The sequence below is a fragment of the Mirounga angustirostris genome, unplaced genomic scaffold (genome assembly GCF_029215605.1).
Source record: "Mirounga angustirostris isolate CCGP_5_RB_7025 unplaced genomic scaffold, mMirAng1.0.hap1 SCAF_4, whole genome shotgun sequence".
Classification (NCBI taxonomy): Eukaryota; Metazoa; Chordata; class Mammalia; order Carnivora; family Phocidae; genus Mirounga; species Mirounga angustirostris.
In genome coordinates this window covers 126,429,505-126,442,975 of record NW_026991712.1, presented here as the reverse complement: position 1 = coordinate 126,442,975, position 13,471 = coordinate 126,429,505, and the positions used below count along the sequence as shown (strand labels likewise).

The 13,471-nt window shown below is 43.5% G+C and overlaps 1 protein-coding gene across 1 annotated transcript in view; it reads left to right on the top strand.

Annotated features, from left to right (window-relative positions):
- Positions 1–13,471, top strand: part of AK5 (adenylate kinase 5) — a 239,572-nt gene that overhangs the window by 197,948 nt on the left and 28,153 nt on the right. Inside the window, exon 11 of the mRNA XM_045897391.3 lies at positions 13,212–13,375. Coding sequence (XP_045753347.1) covers positions 13,212–13,375 — 164 coding nt within the window. The remainder of the gene's footprint in view (positions 1–13,211; positions 13,376–13,471) is intronic.

Sequence of the window (13,471 nt, the reverse complement as noted above, 5' to 3'; positions counted from 1 at the left end):
CATCCCTCAAGGAGCTTATAATCTATTTGATGAGGCAAGAATTGATGTTTATGAAAACTTTAGACTTAATACTGGACAGTGTAGAGTTAACTGACAAAGGAACTATTTAGTGAGTGTTAGCAGGAATGGAAGGACAAAGAAAGCACAATGGCTCAATGGTTGGAAGCCCCTTCCCAGGGAGGCTGAGAACCAAGGGGAGCCTCAGAGAATGGATGGGATCCCCTAAGCTTGAGAGAGGGCTGAGGAGAGAGGGCTACCAAGAAGGGAGATTTTAAGTAGGGAACAAATCACAGTAGTAGGAATATGCCCTTCATGGCCCAGGAAGAGGAAGAAGATGGACCAAATCATAGAAGCCCTGGATGCAGAGAGATAATGTGATATTGACCAAGGATGAGTCCATGGCTGGTGAACAGGCAAGGGAGGACCAGAGGGAAAAACTACCCTTGAGGAATTTGTTCTATTTTTATTATTTCCCACTCCCTCGTTTCTCTTGGGACTCATGCAGCCAAAATCTCTCCTAAAACAGATTACCAGATTTTTTTTTTTACTTAAAGAACTTTTCTTTTTATAAAAATAACACATCTTTGGGGCACCTGGGTGGCTCCATCGGTTAAGCGTCTGCTTTCAGCTCAAGTTAGGATCCTGGAATCAAGCCCGTGTCGGGCTCCCTGCTCAGCACGGTGTCTGCTTCTCCCTCTCCTTCTGCCCTTCCCCTGCCTCTCTTGTGCTCTCTCTCTCTCTCTCGATCTCTCTCTCTTGCTCATTCTCTCTCAAAATAAATAAATAAAATATTTTTTAAAAATACATCTTCATCCTAGAAAACATGTATCGATCACAACAAATCACCCAAAATCCCAAAGCTTAAAGATTAATACTATTAAGAAGTTGATTTATAGCCCTCTTGTTTCTATGTATATATATTTTTTAAATATATATTCTTCATCAAAATGAGATCATGCAACTTTAAATCCTACTTTTTATACCTAACAAAATATCTTAGGGGCCTTTCCAAGATCCTGAATATACTATGTCATGTCTTGAGGTTTTCTTGCAATTGAACTGAAACAGAAAAACAGAAAAGCACCAGAAGGTTCCTTGTACCCCCTCCTATTCACTGTCCCCTACAAGGAATACCATAGATATTTTTGAACTTTATATAAATGGAATCATAGTATATGTATTTGTTTGTATCTGTCCTCTTTCAATACATCATTTTAATGACTGCACACTATTTCTTTGCATAGCTATAATTTATTCAATTTATTCCTACTGTCATGCATTTTTCACCAATTTTTTGCTTTCATTAAAAATTCTCTAATGAATATGTACTAAACAGTGATTTTTTTTCTTACGACCACTGATTAAAAAAATTTAAGACTTTTGACTTATATACCAGATTGCCCTTCTAAAAGATTGTACCAATTTTATATTCCCATCATAGCATATAAGACTTCCAATTTCCGTGGTGTGGCCCAAAATTGAACACAAAACCCCAGATGTAATCCAACTAACATCACTACAAATGTCTCTACCGGTCTTAAATATCCTCACTTCCTTTTACAGCACATAAATAGACTGCAAGTACAAATATCCTCTATGTTCTCTGACAAAGACAGAAATATAGACTGGCAGTGCTGGAAATGACCTTGGAATTTATCTAGTCCAACAAGCTTATTTTCAGACGAGAATACAGAAGCCCAAAGAGGAGAAATGTCAGCGCAGACAGATTCCCAGTGAAAAACAAACCAGAAGACCATGTGTAGAAAAGCTGCAAAGAAATAAAACAGGGGCGCCTAGGTGGCTCAGATGGTTAAGCGTCTGCCTTTGGCTCGGGTCATGATCCCAGAGGCCTGGGATCAAGCCCCATGTCAGGCTCCCAGCTCAGCGGAGAGCTTGCTTTTCCCTCCTCCTCTGCTTCTCCCCTTGCTTGTGCTCTCTCTGTCACTCTCTCTCTCTCAAACGAATAAATGAAATCTTTTTTAAAAAAAAAAAGGAAGAAAACAAAATATTTCTGGCAGTTACCTTTGGGAAGTAGGATTATGGGAAATTTTTCTTTTTACTTTTCTGAATTATTTAAATCTTCAATAAGGAGCATATATTTCTTTGACAGTAGAGAAAAACTATTTTCTTTAAAAGAAGGAAAACATAGAAAGGATAGGCTAAGTTTGTAAATTGCCTACTATATTCATTTAATGCATGCCTAAGATCATAGTGTAAAGTGGGCTACAAAATAGGAAAAAAGGTGGCTTCATAAATTTAAGATGAATTTGGAAGAGGCAGAATACTCTACAACAGTGAATTCTCAGAATTTAGAGACCTAAATAAGAAGAGCCTGACTGGGGCGCCTGGGTGGCTCAGTCGTTAAGCGTCTGCCTTCAGCTCAGGTCATGATCCCAGGGTCCTGGGATCGAGCCCCGCATCGGGCTCCCTGCTCCTCAGGAAGCCTGCTTCTCCCTCTCCCACTCCCCCTGCTTGTGTTTCCTCTCTCGCTATGTCTCTGTCTGTCAAGTACATAAATAAAAAATCTTTAAAAAAAAAAAGAAGAAGAAGAGCCTGACTGGAGGTGCCTGGATGGCTCAGTCAGTTAAACATTTAACTCTTGATTTGGGCTCAGGTCATGATCTCAGGGTTGTGAGATCAGGCAGACGAGCCTGCTTAAGATTCTCTCCCTCTACCCCTGCTCCTCCCCCTCCCCCTCAAAAAAAAAAAAAAAAAAAGGAGCCTGACTGAAGCAACTTTTGGAAGGCTCTAGTCTATAAGCTTGGTGAGTCAGGTCTGGAACAGGCCCTGGAGACCTCTGGTTGAAGAAGAAAAGGACAGGTTTTTTTAGTAGTATTTATACTACAATTTGGAAATCCTGTCTCTGTCTCTGTTTGGAGATAGAGTTAGGATGGAGATGGGGCCGAGATGGGGATGGGGTGGGATGGAGATGGGGTAGGATGGAGGTGGGTGGTAGAATGAAGGTGGGATGGAATGGAGATGGGGTGAGGATAGGCATGGGGTTGGGATGGATTTGGGTTTGGTCTGGAGATGGATATAAGATGGAGATAGATAGGGGAAGGAGATGGGTTTAGATGGGGATGTGGTTGGGATGGAGATGGGATTAGAATGGAAAAGGATTTAGGATGGAGAATGGTTTGTACTAAGAGCTATAGGAGTTCACAGCATCATGTGGTGGAAATGTTTAGGAATCACTGCCTTGGTGCATGCCATTTCCTCTCACCCAAGACCTGAACCTTCCTTGTCTTGTCTCTATCTAAGAGCTAAAGTCAAGGAATCCAATTCCAGAGTCTTGTCTTAATTAGACATTTCACATGTCTTTCTACACCTATGATAGATTCTGTGAATGGCAGGACTGTTCGAGTTGTCAAAACAGAGATGAAATCATGTCCCTAATGTCTCCAGGTTAGTAAGTGGTGGGCTGATAGGGTTGCTAGTTTTAACAAATACAAATACAAGACAGCTAGTTAAATTCAAATTTTAGATGAGCAGTTATGGGGTGTAGTGTAAGCCTGTCTGATGTAATAATTAACTGGATGTCAGCTGGCAACCTTATGGGGCCATCATGAAAGCCTGGCTCCTGGTTGACTGAAGGCTGTGCAGTGCATTTCTGAATAGCAGGTCTACCTGATTTCCAGAATGGCCTTACATGTGAGAGGCTGTAGAGCTTAGCAGTTACCAAGGCACAGGTGTGCCCTCAGATACAGATTTTTAACCTGTACAATAGGGTTGCAAATAGCACTTACTTCAAATAGTTGTTGTAAGGATTAAATGACTCTAGCTCTTACATACAGATAAGGCAAGGAAGGTTCAGGTCTTGGATGAGAGGAAAAGACAGGCACCAAGGCTGTGACTCCTAAACATTAAAACACACACACACACACACACTGATAGAATAGATACTTATTAGATCAAATATCAAGCCAAAGCACTGTGAACCAGACATCTTTGTCTGAACAGTCTGCAGTGACTTCCCAAACATGTCTGTCTCTGAGCCACTTCATTGGTACAAAATAGGCCACAGTCCCCCCTTCTATTCTCTCAGGCTTGATGCAGAGAAAACAAAAAGTTCCCCTCATCTGCAAAAGAGAGGATGGCCCTGCTATTGATAAGGCGATGAGGATTTTTATTAACGATTGTAACAAGTATTCATTCACAATAGAACCATTATCTCAGCATTGTTACATTGTAAATATTAAAGGAAAGATCAACAAAGACTCACGCAGTGAACACTGGGGAGTTCACAGCACATTACCTTCTTTAAAGGTTATCTAATCTAGAAGTTCCAAATTGGGTTAATCATCAGAATCATCTGGGGAATTTTTTAAAGATCATCTGATCATCTTTATTTATTATGAAAATATTTTAAACATTCAGCAAAACTGAAAGAATTTTACAGTGAACACTGGAACAGCCACCACCTAGATTCTGCCATTAACATTTTACTAAAACTCGTTTTATCACATATCTGTCCTTCTATCCATCCCTCTATCCAGCCATCAATACATCTTTTTTTTCCTTACACATTTCAAAGTGAAATGCAGATATCTGTATACTTTCCCTGGAGAGCTTTCTAAAACTATAATTTCCCAGGCTTCAACCCCGGTGGTTCACAGATCTACTGATTTGGGAACGTTTTCAATACCCTAGGTGATTTTTCTGCACAGTCAAGTTTGGGAAAGTATCTGTCAGAAGAAGCTAGCTTATGCCTGTAGAAACAAATAAACCCACCTAAAAATCTCTGTAGTGTAGAACAACAAAGATGTTTTTTCTTCTTCTTTCTCCTCTTCTTCTTCTTCTTCTTGTTCTGGACTAATACTACATGTTCATCAACAGGTGACTAGGATTCACTCTGGTAACCATGCTGACGGAACCCTTACTATTTGAAACATTGCTAGTTTCATGGTGAAGGGACAAGAGACATGGAAACCATGTCCTGGCTATAAAAACCTCTGTCTAGATGTGACTCACATCCACTTCTGCTCATATTTCATTGACCAAAGCACTTGGGAACTCCTAAGTTAAAAAAAAGTAGGGGTAAATAATCCTTCCTCAGAGAGGAGCATTATGGAAGGGGAGTTTGAATATTCAGGAAGAGTAATAAAACACACACACATAAACACAGAGAGAGAGAGAACCACTAATTTCATCCAGACTTGGGGCGCCTGGGTGGCTCAGTCATTAGCATCTGTCTTCCGCTCAGGTCATGATCCCAGGGTCCTGGGATCGAGCCCCACGTCAGGCACCCTGCTCAGCGGGGAGCCTGCTTCTCCCTCTCCCACTCCCCGTGCTTGTGTTTCCTCTCTCGCTCTCTCTTGCTCTCTCTCTGTCAAATAAATAAATAAAATCTTTAAAAAAAAATTTAGTCCAGACTCTTCAATTCACAGACAAGGAAGCCAGCATCCAAAGAGCAAAATCTCCCAAGCTCTCACAGGATCACTCAGCTCGTTCAATGCCCGAAGGGCCTAGAACCAAAGTCGGCTAACTCCCAGTGTCATACACAGGGCTACCTCCCATTCCCTGAAGCTCTCAGCTTGTTTACCATTCATTCATTCACTGATCTAACAACTACTGAGTGCCCACTATACACCAGGCCCTGATACAGAAGGCATAGCACCTGCCATCGAGAAGTTCATGGTCACATGTGAAGTTTTTCCATATAACCTGCAACTGACCCTGTTACTGGCATATTTTATCCTATTCACCAAATAACCTGAAGCAGCAGTGCATTTCAGAACCTAACAGAGATGTTGTCTTTGAGGATAAAGATCTATTTTTCTTAGTTGTTTCCAGCCAGACAGAGTCAGTTCTCAGCAACAGCCTGCTGAAACTCAGCATGGTGATACAGCTCACCCCAGATACAGAAAGCTGAAAGTGACTCATAGCCTTACAGTGGCTGGGATCACTCCTAGGGCACGGTCAGTTCATGATCCGAAGGAATAGTAGCTTTTCTCGGAAAGGAATCATTCAGTCACAAAAACCTAAACCCAACCTTGGGGCACATTTTCATTTAGGGAGAAAGAAGTATTTCAAGAGGTAGGAATCGAATAGATTTTTAAACTCTCATGACCATATAAAAATAGGATAGTTTGATATGCAAAAGATATTTGATACCTTCATATAACTGTGAAGACTATCCATCTTTAAAGATGTTAAAATCACAATATAAAAGTGCTGTTCCCTAATTTGTAATTAAAGAGGTTGAAGTTCAAAGAGGATAAGTGACTTGATCAGTGTCCTCTAACTAGATACAGGTATGAGATATAAACTTGGAACTTGAGTCCTTTGGTCCAATGTTTCTTTGACATGAAAGGAAATTGAGTTGTCACTTTTGTGGGCCCACAAGTCTCCTAGACATTGGCCCTACTGAACAGTTGCCTGTGACACCATGCAAGCTTCTGTGGGGATACCAACAAAAATAAAGCAGTCTCTACTTTCTGTGAGCTTCAGCCTAGCAAAGGAAGGAAGAGAATGTGGGCAAAATATGTGTCCTGGAAGCCAGTGGAAGAGAGAATTCCAAGATGTTTATCAATGGTATTAAATGCTACTAAAGGGACAAAAACAGTAAAGACTAGAAGAAGGTCATTAGATTATATGGCAATTACACAATCACTCTTAAACTCTTAAAAGATCAACTTCAGAGAGTGATGACAGCAGGATGTGGCTTGCAAGAGGACAGGGAGTCAGTAAAAGAGAGGGAAATGGAAACAGTTTTAGGATGCCGAAAAAAATAGGAAAGAATATAAAAATAACTAGAGGATGCAGACAATAGTAGAAATATTTTCATTTGGATTGGAAAGAAACCAGCCTATTGTTACACAAAAGAGAGATAAGATGGTGCCAAATGAGAGGAGTACATTTAATGTGGACAAGAAGGAGGAGCAAGTTTTTGGAGCAGGAAGGAGGTGAGGATCCTTTCATCATCAAATAATTTATTCTTGGGGGAGATGGATGAAATAGGTGATGAGGACTAAGGAGTGCACTTGAGATGAGCACCGGGTGATGTGTGGAAGTGTTGAGTCACTGTATCGTACACCTGAAACTAACATAACACTGTACGTTAACTCTACTGGAATTAAAATAATAAAAAATAATAAAAATAATTTATTCTTTGAGCCACGATTATGAAGCGTCTGTTGTGTTTCGCACTATGTTTGGGCACCAGAATGAGCAAAGCATACCCATAGCCCATGCTTGTGAAACATCGAGTCCAATATGGAAGACAGACCTTAAGTAGATGGTAGAGAGATGAGAGTCATTATACTATGAGAAGTGCTGTCAAGGAAAATGCCATATGGTGCGACAAGAGCCAAAGCAGAGAAATCCACCTTCAGCTGAACAGTTGTGTAAAATAGTCTTCCAAACAAAAGAAAGGAGGGATGGAAGACAAAAGATGAAGACACATATGATTTGAAAATGTTGAGGAAAGAAGATAATCTTCACCTTCCTAGTGAATAGGAGGATTAAAAATACTTGTAAGAATGGGGCACCTGAGGGGCGCCTGGGTGGCTCAGTCGCTAAGCGTCTGCCTTCGGCTCAGGTCATGATCCCAGGGTCCTGGGATCGAGCCCCGCATCGGGCTCCCTGCTCCGCGGGGAGTCTGCTGCTCCCTCTCCCACTCCCCCTGCTTGTGTTCCCTCTCTCTCTGTGTCTCTCTCTGTCAAATAAATAAATAAAATCTTTAAAATAAATAATACTTGTAAGAATAAGAACCTTTGAGTATGTTGGAAGAATATGTTGGGAGATTTGAGGACAATGGGGAAATACTAGAATCTATCCATGGACATCCAATTTGATATCAGCAAAAGAGGAATATATTTACACAGAAGCAGTAGAAGCTATTTTGAAGTTAGAAAGCATGACCCAGGTTGGCTTAGTTCTCTGGCTTTGTCAAGGAATCCTTAGCAACCCGGAGTAGATGCACATAAAGTAAAGTAAGTGGGTTGGGCACAGAGTAGTTGGTGGTTCTCATGGCAGCCACAACAGAATTCAATGGGGTCAAAGGATTCACAGCTATCAGAAAGGGCCTGGTGGGGCTGCCTGGGTGGCTCAGTCGTTAAGCATCTGCCTTCGGCTCAGGTCATGATCCCAAATCCTGGGATCAAGCACCAGTCCTGGGATCGAGCCCCACATCGGGCGGGGAGCCTGCTTCTCCCTCTCCCTCTGCCTGCAGCTCCCCCTGCTTGTGCGCTCTCTCTGTCAAATAAATAAAATCTTAAAAAAAAATTGAAAGGGCCTGATGTCTAGCTGGCTAAGGAGGTAAGTGGTCCAAAGGGAATGGACCAACTCAATGAGGTCACAAAGAGGGCAGAGAACAAGCTGAGAAGTGAGGTCAAGGGAAAAGAAAAAGGGGAGAGAAAGACATGAGCAGAGTGGAACTACAGACCCACACCATAAGGAACTCTCAGTTTCTGCCAGATCAATAGGGAGCTAAAATTGGGTCAGTGATGCAGGTCATTGGTGCTGAAGAGGTTTAAAGAATGCTGAGGCTCGGGTGGGAATGAAGGCCTGGAAAACTTTGTTGATGACAGTTAGAACCCAGAGAATGCAGTGTCTTACAGAAAATAAACTTTGTTGAGTTTTCTAAATCTACGTGTGTGTGTGTGTAAACACAGATGCTGATATGTATCTTAATTACCTACAAATGGTCTGGACATCCCTAAGTAATGGCTAATCCCCAAATGTTAGATTATGTGTAATTCAAACCCCGATACGCTGGATGACACCCTGCAGATGTAACTCTGGAGAACTAGCAGGATGAGGAACCTTCCCTTTTTATATGTAACATTTACCAAGTACCAATCTTTGGGCAAAGAGGTGGGGACAAGGAGAGTTTTTCATGAGATTTGGGAGAGAGGGACAGATTTCAGAGACTTTTCAAACATAGACTCAGCTTTTCAAAGTTGTCTTAACAACTGGTCAGGAATGGGAGAGAAGGAGGAAGGAGCGTCTAAGGTGGAATGAGGCAGAGAGTTGGTTCTCATTTCCCCTCATTTTACAGATGAAGAAACTAAGGCTCAGGGAAAGTCAGACTCCCCTGTAGCCACACGACTTGTAAGGGGCAGAGCCGGGGTTTTATTGACCGATCTACCTGCCCAGTGCCCTTCCCAGTACATTACTCTCCTCGCCTTCCTGCCATTCTCCGCAGGACCTCCTCACACTCCAAACCACTGTACTAAAGGTGCCAGCTCACCCTTCATGCTCTTCTTTTCCTGTGTCAGTGAATTGTGCATACTCATTGATTCCTGCCGGGGTGCTGAGTCCCTCCCAGTGTTTGTGCGATGGTGTTTACAGACCCGGCTCACTGGCCTGTCTCACTGCTGTGATGTTGGGTTCACCTGCCAGCCTGCCATTGGACCGAATTCTCTGATGGAAAGGACAGGGCCTCGGAGTCTTTTTACTCTCAGTGCTTCGCCAATGCTGCCCAGCAGATGTTAGTCAAATGAAGAGCTGTATTAATAGGGTTCATTCCAGGTGGCACCCTACAGTTAACAAGATAACCGTAAAATGCCAACAAAGGACATTATAACCTGCTTTATGCCATTACTATTTGAAATATTTAAAGATAAAAGTGTAATAGAAACTTACATACTTGCATTTGTTTGGATGGGGGGGTTCAACTAGTTCTCCACCTGACATCATGATTTGTTTGGTCTTTTCTTCCTGAGCCCAGAATGTGCTACCACACACCAGCTTTGCCATCCCATCCTGACGCCAAGCACCCTGCCATAGTTGCTTTGGAGTCAGGTCTTCTCTTGCAGGGCCCAGCCAACGAAGCCAGGAGTTGGCTCCTAAGAGGGGATTGGCTGATGGATCCAGGAGCTGCCTCCTTGCAGAGGATGGCTCCGGGAAATAGAGAGCTCACTGGAGAAGGGGGCCACGCGGGCCTGTGAGGTGATGCAGCTTTCAGCTGCACCTCAAAGAACAACAAGGACCCCGGGTTGGCAGCTCTTCTGCAGGGCCTCCTTCTGTATAGCTCTGTTGGAACTTCAGTCGGTGGGGTGGGGGGCACCTACTGAGCTGTGACATGAGAGTTCCGAGTATTTCCGCTTGCACAATATAGTGCCTTAGGCTTTCCATGGAAAAAATTTTAAATTATATTGGAGGTCGAGAAGAAAGATTTCTCAACTTTTTTTTCTTTTGATGTGTTGACGACCCCTTCAAAAACAGGATCTCATATCGCAGACGCTGTGTGAATGACACCGCGAGGTCTTGCGTATAGGGTCGCTCGGGGCTGTGAGCCTTGAGTAATGATCCACCAGAAGTCAGTGAGATGACAGGAAATGTGACAGCTCCTCATCTGCTATCAGTCATCTTGTCACCTGAGAACACAGCCCACTCGTTCTGATATGTGGCACCTCAAAAGATTTTTTTCCATTATAACAAATTATCCTGGAGGGATATCAAGACCCCATTGTTTTTTATTTAAAAGTCGTAAGGCCTCAAAGATGTGCAAGTGACATGATATGAAAATTCATATTTCTACTTGCAGTTTTTGCGCCGCAGTGATAAAAATCACTTTGTTCTCCAGTTGGGAGCCATGGGAAGAATCAAGGCATTGTGTGGATTACTTAAAATTCCACTGTGCCTGCACCATTTGGCCAAAGAATGCTGAGAATTTGCCGCTGTTGGTCCACAAAAGGCTCCTAAGTGGGGCAGGGCTGCCGTTGAACACACAGCTGTTGTTCATTTGAGCAGAAGATTTTTAATTGCCTTTGCGTCAAAATTTATTAAATAACATTTTAGAGGAACAAAAACTGTAATAGTCGGATTTGTGGAATGCTGAAGGAAGAAAGTCATTGGAGCGCAGCATTTTTGCCTTGTAAGCCGAGTCTGAAAATACCTTTTCCACATGACTGGCTTCCAGCCATCCTAAGAGAAGGGTTTCTAGGTGAATCTGGCCACAGAAGCCCCGGAGGCGTCTGCAGGGGCTCAGCCCCTCGTCATCCTTACTCGTTTATCTGGAAGCACTTCGTGCCTGAGTGACCTTCTCTTGTTCCCATACTCCCGCTCCGTTTCTGTTATCGTAGGAGACGAGTCCTGGTGCTCAGAGCGAGTGTGGCACTAGCTGGGGACCAGCTGCTCCTCCTGAGTGGTCTGCCCTCTTTTTGTGAGCCTCTGTAACCGCTGTTTTCCTGTTGCGTCTAGCCCACCCACGACAGTCCCGTGAGGTGTCGGAACCCTTCCCAGTTAGCAGACAGCGGAAGGTAGAAGACGTGGACCTTTCCTTTATCATCTGCCAAGGCAAAGGAGAGAAAAGACGAGGCCCTTCTTCTAACGAGGAACGACAACTAAGCTTCCCTCAAGAGGGAAGTTGCTCACTGTCCTGAGAAAGGGGTTTTGAATATGAAGAGAGGCGAACCCGGGAAATGGCGGAATAAGTCATAAATCCTCACTACCATGTTAACATCTCCACCACGTTTTGCATTTTAGTGTTCAGTATTCCCTCTAACAGGAAAAAGTTCAGTTCCTCAGGCACTTATGAAGCACCTACTGTGTACAAGGTGCTATACTAGTGAGGGACCTGGAGGCCAAGTGGCAGGCAGGCCGAGGGCACCCACATGCTGTCAAAACCACTCCCTCTGGCAGAGGGGAGGGTGGGCAGGACTGATTCCTGGCAGAAGGGGCAAGCAACTGACGGAGGCCTAAGAGATGAAGAGGATCCCAATAGTTAGAGGAGGAAGGAAGGGCCTACAAGGCTGAGGATCTGGGAGAACAAAACCATGGTGGGCTGGAAAAATATGTCTTGTTGCAGGGACAGTATGTAGCTGGACATGACAGTGTTAGACGAGGATAAGAAATGAAAAAAAAAAAAAGGTTGGAGAGGTTAAACTAGATTCTGGAAGGTTGAAATGCCACTCTAAGGAGTTTGGATCTTATCCTGTGGGGACTGGAAAGCCGTTGAATGCTCTGGAGCTCAGAAGTGTCAGTGCTTTTCAGGCAAATCATCCTGCTAGCAGGTCTGCTAGACTCTAGAGCCTCACCCACTCCCCCCTGCAGAGGCGGAATTACTCTTGAGGACCTGCTCATCCTATAGACAAGCCTGGCTAGCAGGGAAGAGAGGAGGAAATGCCTCTAAGAGCCAGAGTCCAGGCTTCACATCCTTGACTTGCTACATACTAGCCGTGCAGCTATGGCAGTTGAGTTAATTCTCTGTGCCTCTGCTTCCCCATCTATAAAATGAGGGCAAGAGTGCCTGCCTCTTAAGATTATTTTAAATTAATACATAAAATGCTTAGAACAGTGGGTGGTACAGTAAGCTCCTGATAAAGGTTAGCTATGATTTTACATCTGCAAAGAAGGTCTTACAACTTAGCAATTGGTTGAAATTTGGGTGAGGGAAGGCAAGAGAAAGAGTCCAGGGTATAATGCTCATCCAAGGAATATGGCTCATACTCAGAACTAATAATAATATTCAGAAAACAGCAGAAAAAAATCATATTGAATTCTATTCTACAAAATAATCTTCAAAAGTGTCGAGGAAACATGCAGCTTCCACTCCTTCTATATGGAAGGAGACCAGAAGGACCTGACAACTTAAAGGCAATGCTTGATTCTGAATTTGACCCACTGGCTTCAAAGGACATTACTGGGACAAATCCACTGAAATCTGAATGGGTTCTGAAGATGTAGTTATGTAGCAAGATGTGCTTAGCTCCTTGTCTGGAGGCAATGAAACCAAAGTGTTCTGTAGTGATGAGGCATCAGGAGCTACTTACTCTCAACTATTTCAGGAAGTTCTTTATTCTCTACTGATAACTCTTCTCCACAGTTGGGATTGTTTGAAAATGAAAACAATGTATTTTAAAAATTAATAGCTAAGATTTGTTGAGCGCCCACTGTGTACCTGGCACCGTGGTCAGTGCTTTGCACATGAGCATATTCAGTTCCCCAGGAGACTCTTTCATCTCTACCAAAAGAGTCCCGCGCCCCTCCCCAGTGCCCCTGGAGCAGCATGAACTCTCCCCAGAAGAACACTACAGTAGTTACCTACTAACTGCTTGTTGTGTATAACGCCTGCCCTCCCCCCTGCCCTGGACAGCCCACTCTTTGAGGGCAAGGAATGTACCCCATTCTCCGCTGTATCCACAACTCCCAACACAGCTCCCTATAAAGCATAAGTCCCCCATACGTGCTTGGTGAATGAAGTGCATAGACTTGTACACCATGGCGACTTGGGACAGGTGTCTGATACATGACTCCTTTTCTAGGTGGCCCAGGCTCTGGCAAAGGCACACAGTGTGAAAAGCTGGTGGAAAAATATGGGTTTACACATCTCTCGACTAGTGAGCTCCTGCGTAATGAGCTGGCATCAGAATCTGAAAGAAGCAAATTGATCAGAGACATCATGGAACGTGGCGACCTGGTGCCCTCAGTAAGCAACAGCTGCTTTGGGGGGGGGGGGGGGCGGATATTTGGGAGTGTTGCAGTTAGTCTAAGCTGCTGGAGAAAAGAAGCCCCAAAAGACAAT